Here is a 20,799-nt window from a genome sequence, read left to right as displayed (position 1 = left end):
CCCCCTGCCCTGGGCCAGCCTCTCTGGGTCCCACCTGTGCCCAGTTGCCAGCTCCACATTGTGGCTCTGTGGTTGGGTCACTTACCATATTTGACCTGGGCGATATCCCCAACCACGATCTCAGCCACAGGGATCTGGACCACCTGGCCAGCCCGGACCACGGTGAACTTCTGCTCCTGTTCAATGCGGCTCTGCAGGCCCCGGAACTGTTTCTCTTTGCTCCAGTCATTGAAGGCCGTGACCAGGACCACGCAGATGACCGAGAGGAGGATGGCGGCCCCCTCGATCCAGCCTGCCTCCGCCTCCCCTTCATCTTCTGCCCCCGCCTGGGCCGTTGCACATCCTGCAGAGAGCAGAAGGAAGCAGGTGGGGTGGGTCAGCCAGGCGGAAGGGGCCTCACAGCAATCAATAGTGCAAGTGCTTTAGGGTCTAAAATGCGGTTTTGCTGATGTCCTTTCCTTCCCTTCTTCCAGCAACTGTGAGGCAGGTTTCTAGGCTGGGGCGGGAGCCATAGTGCTAGACCTGCCCTCCAACAAGCTGGTCTGAATCCTGCTGCTGCCGCTCTATGGTCCTGGGTAAGCCTTCCCTAAGCTTTGGTGTCCTTATCTGCAAAATGGGAGTCCCTCAGACCACCTTCCAGACTCAAGGGGAGGAAGGCAAAAGCTCCAGGCTGTGCTTAGCACATAGGAGGTTCTTACTCAGCCCTTGTTGGATTTGAGCCCCGACTACACAGTGAGGACACCAACACTCCGAGCCACTTGTCAGATCCACAGTAACCCTCCACGCCACACCCTTGCACCATTGAACCTCCAGGTCTGGGCCCCACATTGCTTAAGGCCTGCCAGACCCACCATGTGACAAAGAAAAAGGAGACACCAGACACAACTGATGCCACGGCCTCGGACTTGAAGGACTTGAAGGCAGGTCCTGCCCACGCAGTGCTGAGCCCTAGGACCTTTCCAAGCCCCTCCGCACATCCTGTCTCCTGCATCCCCGGAAGGATCCGGAAAGTCAGAGGCTAGGACCTTTCCAAGCCCCTCCGCACATCCTGTCTCCTGCATCCCCGGAAGGATCCGGAAACTCAGAGGTATTACCCCCATGGACAGATGTGGAAACTGAGGTCCAGAGAGATGAGTGCCACACCAGTACTGGCCTAGGCCCTTCCTTCCAATGGGCAGGGGTTGGGGGGTGGAGAAGGGTCTCTCCATGGACAGCATCTGACGATCCACTCCCAGAAAACTCAGAGCTATTACCCCCATGGACAGATGTGGAAACTGAGGTCCAGAGAGATGAGTGCCACACCAGTACTGGCCTAGGCCCTTCCTTCCAATGGGCAGGGGTTGGGGGGTGGAGAAGGGTCTCTCCATGGACAGCATCTGACGATCCACTCCCAGAAAACTCAGAGCGGGCCCCTTCCACCGAGGCTGGGCCCCACTGGGCCATTCGCAAGGCCTGCTGTGTGCCAGGCATTCACTTTAATCCTCAAGTTGGCTGAGAGGAGAGAAGCAGTTCAGAGAGGGACAGCAACTCAGCCAAGATCACACAGCAGATCTGGAGTCTGAATCCAGGCCTGGAATCTGACACCGGACCTGGCCTGCCCACTATCCCTTAGCCCAGCGGCCCTCTCTGCCACATGCTGGCCTCACTGGGAAAGTAGAAAATGTTGCCAAAGACCCATGGTCGACTGTCTGGAAGTCTAATTCAGTCCCAAGGAATAGAGAACAGCAGTTTCAAGAGTCCCCAGCATGACTCCCTGGGAAACGAGGGGTTGAAAGCAACATGACCAGAAGGCCAGGTGGTACCAGGGAATGTTTTCTGGCTCTCAGCTCCTGGAAGGGTCAAGGCTCAGCTGGTGGGCCCATGCTTGGGAGGATACAGAGTCACTGCAGGCCGGCGGTGTGGGTCACTAGAAAATTCCACATCTTTGGCTGAACCAGCCACTCCTCATCGGCTAATAAACAACTATACCACTGCGTGGGGTTCTCAAAGCCACTTTTCTTTTCTTTGGGAATTTCAGACTTTTCCAATAATTTTAAACTGTTGAACTGAACCAGCCTTTGGTGGTGATGATAATCGTTATCATGGCGATGGTAACTGACATCGGGCTATAGCTCTGAGCTCAAATCCCAGCTGTGTGCCCGGAGCTAGCTGCTTAACTGCTGTGCCCTGGTTTTCTCATCTGCAAAACTGGGGTAATGACAGGTGCTCCCTCCTAGGTGGTGGTGAAGTCTGCGGAGAGGCTGTATGTAAAGCACCTGACGCAGCGAGCACACAGTAACCGCTCAGTGTAAGAAGGGTGGCTTCTCGTCCAGCACGTGATGTCATCACACAGGCAGCCTGAATGGGGCCTCGAGCCCCCAGGTGTCAGAGGGGATCCAGCTGGACTTCAGAACCACGTGAAGATGGGAGGAGGGGAACTAAGGTGCCCCTCTACTAGTGAACGACACCAGTGAAATCCCCCAAACTGGGAAACACAGGTGAACCTTGCTAAAGAGAAACCCAGTACATGGAGATGCATTCTCTTGGACTCAGGGGAGTGATTCAAGATACAGAGCCCAGGGCTTCTCCTTCTGGGACCTTTGTTATCCCCTGCCCCTGCCACATGCTCTGTAAGTGGGAGGGGCTGTTTTGTCCCTGTCCTGTGCTTCATCAGTGGACCCCCGCTTTAGTTACTGAAACGTTTAGGACATTCAGGGACAGTCCAGGACAATGAAAAGCCTTTGGGCCCTGGAACTGGAAAGACATGCCTTCAAATCCAGGCTCTGCTGTGTGATCTTGGGTATGTGACTTGGCCTCTCTGAGTCTCAGTTTGGACAGCTATAAAGTGGGATGACCCCAGGGACTTTGTGAGCCCAGGGCTTAGTAAGGGCCTGGCATGTGGTGAGTACACGGCAGACATCGGTCCTCTCCTTTTCATGAGCTTTTCTCTTTAGACTGACTCCTGAGAACCAAGGGCATGGTAGCTGAGTGGGTCCACACCCTGTTACCTTGTCTCCAAGTCCCGTCTGCTGCCCTTGCTGATTCAATACCAAGGAGCCCTCTGGGCCTTTGAGGGCACTCACTTGGCCAGCAAAAATTCCATTAGCTTTTTGAGAACTATCTGATGATTACATGGTGCCCTGGGATGGCAAGAAAGTAGAGATGCAGATTGCTTAAGCTATTGGGAGCTGCCAAACCCTGAAAACAACTCCTGCTGCTCTGGTGCAATTAAGGGGAAGAGATGAGAAAGGGGAAGAAAGAGGGGCGTGGGTAGGCCCTGCTGAGGTCTCCTCTGGGGCTCCCTTGGACTGGGGCAGGGACAGGATCTGGAGATCGTGACCACAGGGTCTGGGAAACCTGCAGCTGCCCTCCCTGGACCCAGGGTTTTCTAGGGTGTGGCCGCATACTGTCTGTGTGACCTTGGGGAATCCACTTGGCCTCTCTGGGCTTCCCTCTAGTTGTTCATCAGTAAAACGGGGAAACTACTTTCTAGGTGGTTACCAGGGCCTGGCGTCGAATAAGGACTCTCAAAACTGGTCAAGCCACAGACATTTTCTAAGCACCTACTATGTGCCGGTCACTCTGCTGGCACTCTGGCACTAGGGGAGCTGTCACAGGCAGGGAGTTGGAAACAAGGGGTATGCCTATCCCGGCCCTGCCGCAAAAGTGTTGTGTGACCTCTGACAAGTGTCTGGAGGTCTCTGAGCCAAGAAAGCAAACAGGGAAGGGCTATGCGTGCTGCAAGGCAGCCTAGAGCCTGTTAGTTCATCACCAGCGTCGTTTTATACATAACTGATGCAGCCTGAGTCTGACATGGCAGGGGGTGGTCCAGGCAACACGGAAGGTCCAGAGCTCAGAGCGCAGGCCGGGGCCTGGGTGTTGGGGCGGAGGTAGCACAGTCGCGAGGTGCAGGGACTTCATTCTGTGGGACTAGAGCGTGTGCATCTGCCCTCATCAACTGAGTGTGGCCTGAGCTACTGTCTCAGCGGGAGGAAGGGAGGGACAGTAGAAAGAGCCAGAAGCCTTGGGTTTCAAATCCAGCCCTACTGTCTAAAAGCTGTGTGACCTTAGGCAAGTCCTTCCCCTCTCTGGGCCTTGGCTCCCACCTCTCTAAGATGGGGGTGATCACAGCCATCTGTGTGCAGGACTGGGGGAAGGCTCTTCCTGGTACAGCCTGGGAGCCTGATCCATGTTCCCACTGCACCCCCTCTATCATCTGCCTGCTGAGCTCTAATCTTGCACTAAACTGGGTCACGTGAGGTCGCTTCTCCGGTGGCACTGACTCAAGCCGGTCACTTTCTGAGGAAACGTAGCCGAGGGCCAGGAGCGTGGGCTCGGGAGCTGGAGCGCCTTGGTCTGAGTCACGGTTCTGCCGCTTCCCAGAGCCTGATCTCCTCCCAAGTCATTTACCTCCTCAGGGCCTTGGTTTCCTGGGTAATAATAGCACCTGCCCATGGGGCTGTTGTGAGGGTCAAGTGAGGATCAAACGAACTGTTACCCTAAAAGCTTCCAACTAGTGGTGGCTCTAAAAATAGTAGGAATTACCCTTCCTATTATGCTTTGTGTTGCACCCTTAGCTTTGCTCAAGGCTCATGCAAGTAGCCACGTGCCATCGTCTGTATTTTCTGGAAAACTTCTGCAGAGAATGCTGCCCATTGTGCATCTCTCATAATATCCTACGTGAAAGTTCATCCCAGAATTCATTGTCAGGGGACATGCTATCTTCCTAAAGAACTACCTTTCCTCCTTGTTGATTACTTGAGCTATGCATCATCCTAATTCACTTTCTGCTTTGGCTGCCAGGGAGTTCAAAGTCAAATTTATATCTCAATCGTGGTAGCAAATTTATCTGCTTTGAACCCTCTTTGGAAAGAGGGCATGCAGAAAAAAGAAATCAGCTAGTAATACGAGGTATAAAACTGAGGTAGTTGGCCAGATAGACTTGGCTATCCAGTTTCTCAGAAAACTCTGGCCTGGGAGGGGGTGGGGTGACAGCTGTTCAAGGAACCTCAGAGACCACTTTCTCATTTGGGGAAAGGAGGCCCATAAGGGTTATTTCTTACATGCTTTTCACTTTTTATTTGCTTGCCTGAAGCAGTGACCCTAGTAGGATTATCTACTTACACAGCACATTGATTAGGAAATGTCTAATTATAATTAATAACAAAGAAAAGTGTTTACACTTTTCTACTAACGCCAAATCAGATTATAAAAAGCTAACAAGAAAAACATATGTGATCCCACATATCTCATGGCATGTGTATGCATATATATCTGTCTGCCTATCTATCTATGTATATATCGTAGAGTGATACAGGTTTAAAAGACTTTGTCATCATAAAGGAAAAAGCTGTCATGGAGCTGGTGAAGGCCTAGCCCCTTGGGAGGTGCTCAGTCTCTGGAATGAAGGATGAATGATGAATGGAGGTTGAGGTTTTCTTTTCCTTTCTTTTTTTTAAATTGAAGTATAACTGATTTACAGTGTCGTGTTAGTTTCAGGTGTAGAGCACAGTGATTCAGTTATACATGCATGTGTGTATATACATGTGTGTATATATATGTGTGTATATATATGTGTATACACACACACACACACACACACACACACACACACACACATATTCTTTTTCAGATTCTTTTCCCTTATAGCTTATTACAAAATATTCACTAGAGTTCCCTGTGCTATACAGTAGGTCCTTGCTGGTTATCTATTTTATATATAGTAGTGTGTATATGTTAATCCCAACCTCCTCATTTATTTATGAGGTTTTCCATTAGGACTTCTAAGTCCTGACTTTGAGAAAGTGGGTTTGCCCCAGAACCCTCCCTGGGTGAGTGGCACACTGTTTCCTCCACCCACAAAACAATGTCCCCATTCAGAACCCAGGACAGGTTTCGGGATGCCCCCTCAGGTCCGAGACTCGTCACGTGGGAAAGCATGTTCAGCATCGGGCCCACAAGGGTGTGCCTGACACTGAACCAAGCTAGGACCAGGACTGAGAGCCCTTCTCCCACAGGTCACACAGCGTGGGATCCCCAACGGGGATGCAGGGAAGGAAGCCCGGGGCGGTCTACCCGCAGCGGCTGCAGGTCCAGCACCTCCAGGTGCCCTCTGTGTGTGCCACGTTGTCCACACGGCCCTTCACCATCTCCCTGTAATAACCCTTCGAGGTGAGGTCTGTCGTCCTGTTTTGCCGATGAGGAAACTGAGACTCAGAGAAGGAAAGTGACTTGCTTAAGGGCACACAGCCGGGAAGTGATGGAGACAGGATTCTAACCCGGGAGAATGGGCTCACTTCAGAAACTGAGTCTTCATCCACTTTATTCTCCTTCCACACTCAGAGAGCGGTGTCTGGCCGGGGAGAGGGAGAATGGCTTTCTTGGAGCAAAATTTCCCTTCCTGATCTTCTAGGACAGAGGTTGGCGAACTTTCTCTATAAAAGGCCTGAAAGTGAATATTTCAGTCTTTGTGGGCCTTGCTGTCTTTGTCACAGTCACTCAACCCTGCCGTCATGGTGGGAAGTCAGCCACAGACAGCATGGAAAAGAAATGGGGGTGTCCCAACGAAACTGTATTTTTAGACGATGACATATGAATTTTCATGCAATAGTCACGTGCCGCGAAATAGTATCATTTTGATTTTCTTTCAACCGCTTAAAAATGTAAAAACCAATCTTAGCTCACGGGCCGTATAAAAACAAGAGGTGAGCCAGAGTCGGCCGTGGGCTGAAGTCTGTGATGCCTGTTGTAGAATATCAGGTGCCCAGAGCTCCAACGTCATCATGGATTTTTTCGTAGTTGCAGGCCTTGAGGAGCCAGCAATTTCGGGGTTCTGAGGAGAGACCCAGCGTTGGAGCTGAAACAGGGTCGCTCAGAAGCTGGAGCACCCAGAGAGAAGGGCACCTGAGAACAGGGCTGATGCCCTGTCAGATCAGAGTGGGGATGTAGGCCACGGGTGAGCGATTCGGGGGCTCTGTCCCCAGCTGTGAGAGTGGGGAGCTCTTAAGAGAGCAGCCTGGACAGAAGTTCGGGGTCACCCACCCTTGGGCTCCGTCCAACACAACCAGAGTCTCTCAGGGAGTGGTCTGGGCAGTGGTGTTTTTAACAAGCCCCAGTGCAAAACCTGGGGACTATTTCTTCGCTGGGTGACCTCGAGCCAGTTAACTCACTCCTCTGTGCCTTGGTTTCCTCATCTTTAAGATGGGCATAATCATGGACCCTACCTCATGGGGCTGTTAGGACAGCATCTCAGCCCAGAGCTCGGCACCCTGTAAGTGCTCAATAAACACTCACTCTAACATGACCATCGTTGGTCCAACCCCTGCATTTCACACATGGGAGAATGGGGGCCGGGCACTCTCAGCCTGGGGTCGGGCTCAGCCACCCACTAGCTGTGGGTGAGGCCCTGCCCCTTGGGCCTTGGTTTCCTCACCTGGAGGGAGTCATGGCCACGAGCCCCTAGTGCCCTCCTGGGTGGCCAGGCACGCGTGTTGCCGGGTGGGCAGCAGGGGCCCCAGGCCCTGTCTTACCTTCGTTGTTTTCACCGGGTGGGTGGTAGAAAGATAGCCCCAGGGAGATGATGGCCGCGATTTCCAGGATGATCAGCGTCACATCTTGCAGTGCCTCCCAAACGAGCTGCAGGAAGGTTTTTGGCTTCTTTGGAGGTATAAAGTTTTGCCCAAAAATCTGCTTTCTCTTTTCCAGGTCTGGAGCGGTGCCTGGCAAACCTGCGGACAGAGTGCAGAGCGGTTGGCCTGGGGGCCCAGGAGACACACACACGTTCCGGGAATCATCCACATGGCGGAGGGAGGAGAGAAGGGGAGAGAGGCAAAAACAAGGCAGGGGGCGGCAGGCACCCACCAGGAGCCCGGCGCCCAGTGTTTGCTTTGGCCCAGAGGGTCTCCTGAACAGAGACACTAGCGTGCTGGGGTTGGAGGACTGGAACATTCTGCTGTTACAGTTGTGGGGCCTCGTGGTCTAGTATCTACTATCATAGATAAGCTATCACATCGCAGCTTCTAGATCTCCAACAGTCTGTCGTTCATTCGCTCATTCATCCAGGTAGTCGTTCAACCCGTGCTTCTCTCGCTGCTGCAGGCCCGGCCGGTGTGAATGCCGGGGAGTGTCCCGCGAAGGGAAAAGCCCCACACTCAGGCATGCAGGAGCTCGGAGGTCCTGGGAGTCCCACAGTCTACGGCTCAGGGGTACAGGACATGGGCATGCCTCCTGTGTGGGTTTCTAGGTGCTGATGCCGACCGTGAGACACCCACCTACCGCCACCAAGAGCCGGACTGGCGAGACCTCACGGGAGAGCCGGGGGTGGCTCGTTCCCAAAGAAACCCCACACCTGCCTTGCCTATCAGTGCAGGTAAGCACTGGAGATCCGCTGTCCTGCCTGTGCACGGGAGGGAGGAGCCCGAGCTGTTATGCCCGTGTCATAGAGGAAGAGACCAAGGCCTTCATGAGACCCAGAGGCGGCCTTGACGCCGCTCCTGGGACCTGAGAACCCAGGCCAGCCCTGTTCGAAGCACATGGAAATGTTGCCCCCAGCCTCTTGTGCTGTGGTGGCATCTGGGAGCTCTATATCCAGAGCAAGCAGGCAAGACGTAGTATGATTCAGGCACTGCAGGGAGGTCCTTGTCTTCCTTCCTTTGCCCAGTTCCACCCACAGACAATGTCTGAAATTCTTCCCTTTACCTAAAAGCTCCAATCCCTTTAGACTCCCTGGGAGGGGAAGCCCTCATTGGTTCTGGACACCATAGTGTTCACTGGCTTCAGGCTTTTTCCTGGGAGTGGGTTTTGATGAGGGGAAGGAGGGAGATTTGAGAGGGTGGTGGGCCTCTGAGGAAGGGGCTAGGCACAGTCAACAGTGGCCTGTTACAGCAGTTAGCTATGCCTTTGGTCAGGCAGTTCCTTTCTCTGAGCCTCAGTTTCCCCATCTTGAAAACAGGAGAGCTCAACAGAATGTACGGACCCTGAGCAGCCCAGGGACCTCAAGGTCTACAGGCCCTGAAGTGGTCTGGGGTCTGTTCACATTTGGGGCCGCTCATAAGGTTTGGAGCAAATGAAGGTTTCACTAAGAAGTTTGGTGGCAGCGGGACCAGCCCGTCTCCTGGGCTCCTCCTGATTGATTCAAGGAGAGATGAGTCTTTGAATCTCCTCAGGGTCTGTGATTCAAATGTTCTGGACTCTACCAGTCGTGCGACCAGTAGAAAATATGGGTGTCCTTCAAGTCAGGGGGCCTAGCCATGGCTTAGAGGTTCTGTCATCCGCTTGTTCACAGGCCTAACGTTGAGATCCTGGGTCCTGGGTCAGAGCACAGGACAGGAGCTGCAAATGAGAATAGCTGTGGGGTCGGGCAGGTTTTGTGAATGAGGGAAGTAGGTGGGTGGGAGGCAACAGGGAGTGATGGGGACTGGGGCAAAGTGAAGAATCTCAGCCCTTCTAAAGGGGACAGATACTTCTCATCTCCTGTGGGGGACTGTGGGCCCAGTGTGGTAGACTCTCTGGTCTTCTAAGACAAGCTGGACACCTGGAATTTGATGTAAAATTTCCCCATTAAAAACATTCCAGGGGGCTTCCCTGGTGGCGCAGGGGTTGAGAGTCCGCCTGCCGATGCAGGGGACACGGGTTCGTGCCCCGGTCCGGGAGGATCCCACGTGCCACGGAGCGGCTGGGCCCGTGAGCCATGGCCGCTGAGCCTGCGCGTCCGGAGCAACGGGAGAGGCCACAACAGTGGGAGGCCCGGGTACCGAAAATAAAAACAACAACAACAGAAAAAACCAAAAAAACATTCCAGGGCCAAACACAACATATCCATAAACTGGATTTAGCCCGTAGGTGGCTAGTTTGAGACCAAGCACCAAGAACTCAGGTGGGGCTTGAAGTCAGATGTCATGGGCTCAAATCCCAATCTGGAGTGACTGTGGGTAAGTGACTTCACCACCAGTGCCTCAGTTTCCCCTTCTGTAAAATGTGGGCAATGGTGGGGCCTACCTCACAGGGGCAGGACGAGGCTTTGGCAGGCTGTCCGTGTAAGGTGCCTAGCGCTACGCCAGGCTCCAGGTGAGGATATCGGGTTATTATTGCCCGGTGTCAGGAGGTGGAGTAATTAATCACGACCTCCTGGAGGAGGAAGACTGCCCCCCAATAAGGTGGGGAGGAGGGCAGTCAAGGTGAGGACAGGCATAGTGGAAGGCCATGTGACTGCAGACAAGCCACTTCCCTCTGGACCTCAGTTTCCCCACATGTGACGTGAAGGATGGGCTTGGCTGAAGGCCGGGGACTGGGAGCTCTGATACCTTATATCCAAAGACAGTTTTCTCGATAACACATGGATGCGGTACCACTGGTTTATGTGCACACATGTGGATGCGGCACAGAATGGGACCAGCCGCTTGTGAGCAGCCACAGACACTGTGTCCCTCTAGCCATCGTGACACACATGGACATAAATTTCTCCACTGATTTAAGTCCCCTAGTCTGGCTGAGTTTCCACCCCTATCTCCGCTGTAGGAATTCCTAGACCCATGAAACCTGTCAGCCCATGGCTCCAGAATGTCTACGTAGGCAGGAAAGTGGGCACTGGCAGGAGGGTGGCAGTGGGTGGTGAGGATCCGGATGGAAGGTGGGTGGCCAGGACTTCATCTAGAAGCTGTGAAGACATAAATTATCTGTATCAAAGAAACGGGGGGGGCGGGGCGGTCCAGTGGAGGTGAAGGCCCTGAATAGGGCTGCCCGAGAAAATACAGGATGACCAGTTAAACCTGAATTTCAGATAAACAGCAAATAATTTTTTAGTGTAAGTTATGTCCCCTATAATACTGGGGACATACTAATAAAAATTATTTTTTTACCTCAATTCAAATTTCACTGGATATCCTGTATTTCACGTGGTTAAATCTGGCAACCCTACCCCTAAAGCACCCCCATCCCCTCCCCGCCGGTTCTCCCATTGTTGGAGCAGGACAAGTCCTGTGGTCAGCCAGTCTCACTCTCCCATTTGACAGGCAGGAAAATTGAGGCCCAGAAATGGGGAAATGACTTGGCCCAGATACGGTGATTCAGCTGCAGAGCCGGGGCTGGACTCCTGACTCCTGGCCCAGGCCCTTTTCACCAAGGGAGGGGCTTCTCATCTTGCTCAAATGAGAAGTGAGTGAGCTTCAAAAAACTAAGCCTTATTGCACACACAAAAGTATGGACATTTCATACTCTCTCTCTCTGTCAACCTCATTTAAGAGATTTGATTCAGACTGTCCTGAGGTGACCTCTGAGTAGCCTTTATCTCATCTCCTTGGAAAAAGGGAGGCCAGAAAAGCCATTTTTCTCTCCTCCTGCAAAGGGTTCTTGATGGTTGAATGCAGACATCTGAGATGTCATCATGAGAGGAGCTTCCCTATCTTTCCAGGAGGGGGTGCTCTGCAGAGCAGCTGCCTGCAGCCTCAGGGCAGCTTTCAGAAACAGAGGGACCAAATTGCAGTCTCAACCTGCCACTAACTGAGACTTCGGGCAAGTGGCACCCCTTCTCTCGGAACCTCAGTTGCCTCACCTGCAAATTGGGGCAGAGGGACAACCCTCTGCTCTGCCTGCTGGGGTGAAGGTGAAAGGCCGTGCAATATGGGAAGTGCCTGGCATACAGGAGGTGCCCAGAATCTGGGCAGAAAATCCCTTTGAACTCATATGCCACCCCCATACGGCACTGCCAGCAGGGGCAGAGTATTCGTCTTTTCACTGTTCTGGGACCTTGAGTGACCCCTTTAGAGATGCAGGACCTACACCCACTCCCTCCCCCCACCACCTCCCCGCCACCCCATTCCCTCCACTATGTTGGGGCTGCAGACAGCAGGGCACTAAATGGACACATACGTGCTCTTAGGTGATCATTGCTTTACATGTGGCATACGTTCACTTCTCCTGGCCATTCTATAAGATGGCAATTGTAAACTCCATTTCATGGATGGAAAAATTGAGGCTCAGAGAGGTAAGGTGACTTGCTCAGGGTCACACAGCTAAAGCCGGGATTTGAACCCAGGTCTCTGAGGCTCCACAGCTGTACTATTTCTGCATCGTGCCAGGATGCCTATTTTAGGGCCCAGGACCTAAAAGCTAACAACTCCACTGTTCTCCTTGTTCTCGAGACAGCCTTTGGCTATAAACAGAGACTTGGCAATAGACAAGAGCTAGCTCCCAGGGATGCCAAGCACCTGAAGAAAATGGGAAAATTTAGTCACCAGGCTGGGTGTTGCTAAATATTTCTGTTGTCGCTGTGGTGTAGGTTCCTCCATTAGCATAAATAAAAGCCTTATACTTTGAAAGAAAAAAAACCCCATAAGCCCTTCAAAAGCTACAACATTTATAGAAAAATGCATTTCTGTCTTTGGAAAGTGAGTGGGCTAAATCAACTGTGGTGCATCCAGTCCATAAAATACTATGTAACAATTTTTAAAAATGCAATCCATTTATATGTACTAACATAGTACAAACTGAGTGAAAAAAGCAAGTTGCAGAGCAATGTGTGTAGTTTGATTACATTTACGTAAAACAGAAAACTCAGGAAAACCACAATTTATATTTTCTGTGGGTACATATATATGTAAATATGTAGCAAAATGTCTGTAAGGATCTGCTCCAAACCCATGACAGTGGAACCTCTGGGGAGGAAAAAGGCACTCTGATTGCTTGCAGTGGTTGGGACTCTAGCTTCGACTGAAATATTTCGATTTTAACCAGGAGAATGTATTCATGTTTTATTTGAATGATTCAAAGTTTAATTTAAAGGGGGAAATCTATGTACTGTAAGAAAATGCATGTTTTTTTTCCATGTAACCTTTAGACATGAACTTGGAGACAAATATTCCTGGGTTAAAATCTTGGCTTCAACACTTAGTACCTGTGTGTACCTCTGCCCAAAGAAATACTTAACTCAGATCCAATCACTCCCCTTCACTACCTGCATATTAGTCGTAGCCATCTCCCTGCTGCTACCCTCAATCCATTCTCCACCTAGTGGTCAGAGGGATGGTTTAAAAGCATAAAGTGCACTGTGTGAATGTCAGGTCCTTGCTGGAGATGCTCCAGGGGCTTCACTGCACAGAGAAAATCCACTCTCCTTGCCCAGATCTGGAAGGCCCTGTACAGTGTGGTCCCTGCTTTCTTCTGAAGTCTTATCACCCCCTTCCCACCACTATACTCCAGTGTCACCAGCCTCTGTAGTATGGCTTCAACACAGTGCCCTCCTGCCTCAGAGCCTTTGCATGTCCTGTTCCCTCTGCCTGGAATCCTCTTCCTCTCATTTGCAACTAACTCAGCTGAACCTGTCTCTCTCCCTGCCCAGGGTGGACCCCTTTTTGAATGCTCTCATACCTCACTGAAAATCCCTTTCATTTTAATTTTTATTTTAATAATTAATAATGTAATTGTTTTTTCTTAATGTTGGACTCTCCTGCTGACTATTAAGCACCATGAGGGCAGGGACTGCATCTGTCTTGCTCTGATACACACTAGCTGTTCAATAAACAGGTGCATAGGAAGAAAGGAGGTGACGAGGGCGCAATACTTAACTCCAAAGCAATGTCTGCTCTGAGGTATTTTCAGGCTGAGGCCGGGGTTGGGGGGCAGGGAAGATACTCAGGGTCTCCTCCTGTGTCCAAGGCGGTGGTCTCCTCTGTCCTTCTTGCTGATGAGAGGGATGGAGAACGCTCCAACCAGATCTCCACAAAAGGACTTGCTGGGGAAACACACATGTCCAGCCTCAGCCTCACCCTGCGGCATCCCTCACACTTAGGGAGGTGCCTGAAGTTACTGGGGGAAACTGTTGGTGAGATCCAGTTATCTGACATAAACACGAGGAAAGGAGAGGCCTTCGTTTCTGTGATAGTAGCTTCTCCTACTCTTCAAAAAGGCAGCTTTATAGAGGACCAGGAGGCATCTCTTAGAAATAGAGTCTCTTTCAGGATGAAACAATTCTGGGGGCGATGGGAGAGACGGGAGCAGGGGAGGAGGATGGTGGTGTGACAGTTTTTACCCATGAAGACCCCAGAAAGCGGAGAGTAACTCCCTTGTAAAAGTTTTAGGAAATGGGCCCTCATTCCTGATCTTGTTTGGGCCTCTCAACTCTGCAGAGCGTGTATTAAGAGGTCCACGTTGCAGATGAGGAAACCGTGGTTCACAGAGGTTCAGGGACCGACCTGAGTTCGCATACCTAAACCTCAAAACGGTGATGATACTCGTGTTTTCCCTGTGACGGCATTTTGTTATCCCCATCTTAGAGATGGGGAAACTGAGGCATGGGGATGTCAAGAAACCTCTCCTCTGGAGGGCAACTCCAAATCTGTCTGAATCTAGAGTCTACGCCTGAACCACTGTATCATGACCCCCAGAACATGAACCTGGGTCTCTTCACCGTACGTTAACCAGTGCAAGCTCTTCCAACCGGGCTGATCCTCATGAGGGAGGCTGGAAAGGCATCAGGAATAGCCCCATTTTACAGATGAGGAAACTGAGGCACAGAGAGGGGAGAAAGTGACTCTCCCCAAGGCAAATCCTTGAGAGCTCAGGGATCCGCACTCTGGGCCATCCACAGCCGCACTCTCCCTCCTTTGAAGAGGAATGTTTCAGAGCCTTGAACCCTGACATGCCCCTTGCACTTGGGTCACCTGGCAGGTTCTGAACACCTGAAAGGCTGTATGGCTGGAGGCTTAAGGAGGTCTGTGGAATCAGGTAGATCTGAGTTTGAATTCTGGCTTTGTCACTTTCTAGCTATATGGTCTTAACCAAGTTACTCACATCAACAGTTATGGACCTTGGTTTCCTCATCTGTGCGAGGGGGATAACTGGTACCTACTTCCTCGGGTGACGCACATAATGCACGCAGCATCACACTTGGTGCAGGGAAATACCTTGATGAATGGAAATCATTATTGGTACTATTATTATCTGCTAAGGAGCTGTGACATTTGTTTTTGTGTCCAGGGCCACTGCCCCTTGGTCCCCTGTGACTCCAAGCTGCAGCCGTGGTGGGCAGCTCTGCAGCACAATGGCCGTACCCCCATGTGCCCCCCGAATTTGTCTTCTGCTTCAGGGCTCTTCCTGTAGCTGGGTGTTCACTGGGTGTCCCCAAGCAGGGGGCCCAGAAGTGCCGGCAGTTACCCAGACCACACCCAGCGGGAGCTGGGAGTCAGATGCCCCAGGCTTGCACGCTTAGAGGGACAATTCTGAGATGCATCCCACACACTCCCTGCAAAGGTCCAGCGGGGCTGAGCCCCCACCGCCCGCAGCAGTGACCAGCTCACCTCCCATCGGCATTTTCTCTTCCCTGCTTTCCTCTCCTTGCTCTCTCACTCCTGAGATGGTTCCCAAACACACCACCTGCACCCCATCCTCGACTCACACCGCTTTTGGGGAACCCAAACAAAGACAGGTCGGTGGGGAGTGGGCACGTGAGAAAGCTGGGATCTGGCGTCCCACCTTGATTTTCCCCCCATCTCTGGCCGTGTGACCTCGCTGGGCCTCTGCTTCCTCTCAACTGAGGGGCTGGGATTAGCCCTGTGAGGGCCCTGCTTGCTCAAAAATTCCGAGATCCTCCTGCACACTTGTCTCGTAACTGTATCATCCATTCATAAAACCATTAAGCTTTTACGAGGGGCCTTCTAAGGCTGCTGGGTCAGCCTGTGTCCCCACACTCAGCGGAGGTGCTGCCAACCGGGGGAGGGCGTGAGCCTGCCCTGTGCGGAGGCACACCGGGCACGGGGTGTGCCACCGATGATGTCACTTTGGTGGAAAACCTCTTATCTCCTCTTGCTCTACCTCCAGTGCGCCTGCGCTCTCTCTGCCTGGCCGTTTGCCTGCCTGGCTGCTCTGCTGGCCCGCCTCCTCCTGGGATGGGTCACTGCCTTCCTCAGGAAGCCACCCTGACTGGCCTCGCTCTGATCTAGTGGCCCCTCTACACTGCTCAGCCCCCACGGAAGTTATTAAGTGGTATTTTTTTTTTTGACAGTTCTATATTTTTATTGTAATTTATCCCTTCTCTGAAATCATGCTGTTTGTATCCTTAAGGCTGAACATTTTGTACTTTATTATTTATCTTTTGTTCTTTTTAACATCTTTATTGGAGTATAATTGCTTCACCATGGTGTGCCAGCCTCTGCTGTATAACACTGTGAATCAGCTATACGTATACATATATCCCCATATTTCCTGCCTCTTGCGTCTCCTTCCCACCCTCCCTATCCCACCCCTCTAGGTGGTCACGAAGCACCGAGCTGATCTCCTGTGCTAAGCGGCTGCTTCCTACTAGCTATCCATTTCACACTTGGCAGTATTTATAAGTCCATGCCACTCTCTCGCCCAGTCCCAGCCCACCCCTTCCCCTCCCCGTGTCCCCAAGTCCACCCTCTATGTCTGCGCATCTTTATTCCTGTCCTGCCCCTAGGTTCTTCAGAACCATTTTTTTTTTTTTAAGATTCCATATATATGTGTTAGCATACGGCATTTGTTTTTCTCTTTCTGACTTACTTCGCTCTGTATGACAGACTCTGTGTCCATCCACCTCACTACAAATAACTCAATCTCGTTTCTTTTTATGGCTGTATCAAGTGGTATTTTAACTGACTCCTGGGATTACTTAATTTTGAGCTCCTGAAAGGCAAGACCTGTGTCATTTCATTTTGTGTCCTTGGTTATGGCTGGCACACAGGAAACACTCACTGTGTGCTTGTGGAGGAAAAACAGAGGGAGGGAAGAGAGGGGGAGGGAGCAAGAAAGGGGGAGAAAAGGCTGTGAAAACACCTGGGCCAATAGCGCTAATGCTCAATCACAACATAGATACGCAACCCTCTGGTTAAATCACTTGTTCTCACCATCATCACAGGCAACACTTAGGGTTTACTCTGGGCCAGGTCCTGTGCTAACTGCATTCACATGTACAGACTCATTTAATCCTCCAAGTGGCTCCTTGCAGGAGATACTATTATCATCCCATTTTACACACAACTAGGAAGTGACAGAGCTAGAACTGAACCCAGGGAAGCTGGCTTGAGTCCTGTTCTGAACTAGTACGTGTGTGGCCTCATTCGTTTGTTCGTTCATTCATTTATTCATTCAGTAAACTGTGACTGTGCACCTCCCTGCACCAGCATCCCACCAAGCACCAGTCACACACTGGTGAGCAGAAATGTCACTTCCCACCCTTCCTGGCTTTTCTACACCCACCTGGGGGCCTAACCGTGTAGTGCTGTTGCCATACATGGCCTCATAATCTTCCGGGGGCAGGTGAGATATGCACTTAATTTGGATCCTCTGGGCTTAGAACTGTGTGGTCACAGCCTCCAACAACTAACCATGGCTCCGGCTGCACCACTTTCCACAGCTGTGTGACCTGCGACAAGTCACTCACCTTCTCTGGGCCTCTTGAGCTATAAGAAGGGGAGATCCTGCAGACCCCATAGGGCTGATGAGAGGGTTATGTGAGACAATGCCTGGCATAGAGTGCTTAGTATAGTGTGTGCATTGAGAATTATTCCCTAAATGTACAGGTTAAAGGGCTTCAACTACACAAGCCAATAGCCTTTGGACACTCCATGCAGGAGGAAACTGAGGCTTGGGGAGGTGAGGTGACTTGTTCGAGCGCATGAAGCCAATAGCAGCATAACCAGGGCTAGAACCCAGGTCTCGAGATGCCACGACCCCATTCCCCTGCTGTTCTACGATGTAGGCTGTGCTCTGTGACACAGGCTCTTTCGGGACCAGCTGAGCATTTGCGCCAGGAATCTATCACTGATGTCAATGCTTCGCTGCACACTGCTGGGGGTTCTTTTGTAGTTTAAATGTTTTGTGTGTCTCTCCAGTAACTTGACAAAGGCCACCTCTGTCGCTGCCTGTGCAACAGACAAGGGTCAGCAACGCTTTCATTTCAGGGGCAGGGCACTTCCTGTCCCCTCACTCAGGGGCCTGGCATGGTGGTGGGCGCAGCATTGGGCTTGATAAAGATGCTTCATTGACCCAGGCTCACGCTAATACCAAGAGCACGGTGACCGCCGGGAAAACACACTCAGGGACTCCAACTGGAGCAGACATGGTCATCACCACATCCATCTCCTGACTAGTGGCAAAACCCAGCGATGTCTCTCTCTAGAAACCTGCCACATTCTCTCTGAAGTGTTTTATTTAGAAGTGCGTTGCTTTGGGAGAGTGCGCTTCCTTTAGCAAGCTGTTTCTGTAGTTTTGCTAACTCTGAGTCCTAGAGAAGTTTTGTGTGCCTGCTTTTAGGAACCTGGTTCTTGTGAGGCTTGAGGGCCCACAGGTCCCCGGCCAGCCCCGCGGTGCTGGTCCTGCTGGGAGGTGAGTCCACCCTCCTCTGTGGGGTGGAGAGATGGTTACTCTGCTGACCAGCCATGCCCCTGCTCCTGCCAGGTTGGGGGCAGGGATGCTGGCAGGTCGACTATGATGCTTTCTTGATAACTGGAAGGTGACAGAACACTCTCTTTTTTCTAGCTGTTAAGCGGGCTGTGAAGGAGGAAGGGTCGCTGGGGCCAGTCACCGGTGAAGCCATAGATGTGGCTCTGAGGCCAGCTCTTGCCCTAGTTTGCCAGGCTGTAAGCTCCATGGTGGAGACTGTCCTGTTACTTCGAATAGAGCCCAGCACATAGTAAGTGCTCATGAAACAGGTGTGGCATGAATGGCTGGCAGGCCACAGAGTCCACAGTAGGAGAAAAGCACACTCCTAAAGTCTTCACCGAACAATAAAACTGAAGTCAGGTGAGAAGAGTTAGGCTTCTCAGGAAGTGATCAAACTGTACACTCGGAATATTATTCTTCATAAGAATGGATGCTTTTTCACTAATTGGAATGAATGAATAATAATAGTTGGGTGATTTTGCTTAAAAAAGGGTTCCTTAAAAAAAAGAAAACTCTTAAACAGTTTAAGTGTTTATAAAGATAGAACTACCACACGACCCAGCAATCCCACTACTGGGCATATACCCTGAGAAAACCATAATTCAAAAAGAGTCATGTACCACAATGTTCATTGCAGCTCTATTTACAATAGCCAGGACATGGAAGCAACCTACGTGTCCATCGACAGATGGATGGATAAAGAAGATGTGGCACATATATACAATGGAATATTACTCAGCCATAAAAAGAAACGAAATTGAGTTATTTGTAGTGAGGTGGATGGACCTAAAGACTGTCATACAGAGTGAAGTAAGTCAGAAAGAGAAAAACAAATACTGTATGCTAACACATATATATGGAAACTAAAAAAAAAAAAGTTCTGACGAACCGAGGGGCAGGACAGGAATAAAGACACAGACATAGAGAATGGACCTGAGGGAGGGGGAAGGGTAAGCTGGGACGAAGTGAGAGAGTGGCATGGACATATATACACTACCAAATGTAAAATAGATAGCTAGTGGGAAGCAGCCGCATAGCACAGGGAGATCAGCTCGTGCTTTGTGTCCACCTAGAGGGGTGGGATAGGGAGGGTGGGAGGGAGGCGCAAGAGGGACGGGATACGGGGATATATGTATACGTATAGCTGATTCCCTTTGTTATACAGCAAAAACTAACACACCATTGTAAAGCAATTATACTCCAATAAAGATGTTAAAAGAAAAAAAGAGTTTAAGTGTTTAAACTCTGTAAGCCTTTAAAGTCTTTCTTACAGACGGAAAATACATGGTTCTGACCTGGACCACAGGTGGTTTACACCCGACCTTAACTTCGAGGCCTCCCTGTTCCCACCTCTGCTCCTTCATCAGCCCCTTTCTTCTTCTATTCTGGCTTTCAGAGAGTAGTCCAATCTGAAGGCTCCCCTTGCCACCCCTAGGACAGGGGCCACAAATAAGTTTCATCTTGCAAGCCAACTGTGATTGATTAGCTGGGGTTACCTGGAGTTGAACTTGAGGAGACTGAGAATGGGGATTGATTAGTGATGTCTGCCACAGATGTGGGTTCACGATGTGGGGGCCTGTGTTTCAGGTATTCACGGTATCTCTCATCCTGTCCTCCTTCTCTTTCAATCCCTGGGCCAAGATGTTGAGGGGCCCACAAGGTAGCCCCACCTGGTTGTTTCATTTACATCTCCATTTCGGGAGGTCTAAGACCAAGCTCTACCGTTTCCTTCAAATCTGTCTCTCCTTCAGACCATACGGACCAGCCTCCCTGGGGTTTCTTGGGTTTGACCTTTCTTGTTCACTCTTGAGGTCATCATCTGAGTTTGGGACCCTAGCGTCTCTCATTTGGCCCTTTCTGCAATGGCTCCTTGGTGGATCTCCCTCCCAGAACCACCGCCCTCTGACCCACAGTGAATGCTGCTCTGATCCCCCTTAAGTGTCCATTAGACATTTATTTCCCCACTCTGGAAGTCGCAATGGCTCTAAATGTTCAACAAGTAGTGTCTAACATCCCCTGTTGAACAGTTAAGACTAATCTCTCTCTCTCACTCATTCATTCACTTTTTTTTTTAACATCTTTATTGGAGTATAATTGCTTTACAATGGTGTGTTAGTTTCTGCTGTATAACAAAGGGAATCAGCTATACGTATACATATATCCCCATATTCCCTCCCTCTTGCGTCTCCCTCCCTCCCAATCCCACCCCTCTAGGTGGTCACAAAGCACCGAGCTGATCTCCCCGCGCTATGCGGCTGCTTCCCACTAGCTAGCTATTTTACATTTGGTAGTGTATATATGTCCATGCCACCCTCTCACTTCGTCCCAGCTTACCCTTCCCCCTCCCCGTGTCCTCAAGTCCATTCTCTACATCTGTGTCTTTATTCCTGTCCTGCACCTAGGTTCTTCAGAACCACTTTTTTTATT

General features: G+C 50.9%; 1 protein-coding gene across 4 annotated transcripts in view; it reads right to left on the bottom strand.

Annotated features, from left to right (window-relative positions):
* The window catches only part of ATP2B2 (ATPase plasma membrane Ca2+ transporting 2), a 161,426-nt gene that overhangs the window by 71,691 nt on the left and 68,936 nt on the right, over nucleotides 1–20,799 (bottom strand). For all 4 annotated transcript variants that reach the window (XM_007446332.1, XM_007446329.1, XM_007446330.1 and 1 more), the window contains 2 exons: nucleotides 7,509–7,706; nucleotides 86–343 (listed from right to left, as the gene is read on the bottom strand). In XM_007446332.1, the coding sequence (XP_007446394.1) occupies nucleotides 86–343; nucleotides 7,509–7,706 (456 nt within the window). The remainder of the gene's footprint in view (nucleotides 1–85; nucleotides 344–7,508; nucleotides 7,707–20,799) is intronic.

Source organism: Lipotes vexillifer, unplaced genomic scaffold, assembly GCF_000442215.2.
Source record: "Lipotes vexillifer unplaced genomic scaffold, Lipotes_vexillifer_v1.1 scaffold3384, whole genome shotgun sequence".
Classification (NCBI taxonomy): Eukaryota; Metazoa; Chordata; class Mammalia; order Artiodactyla; family Lipotidae; genus Lipotes; species Lipotes vexillifer.
The sequence above is the reverse complement of the archived record's forward strand: the minus strand, read 5'-3'. Positions and strand labels throughout refer to the sequence as shown.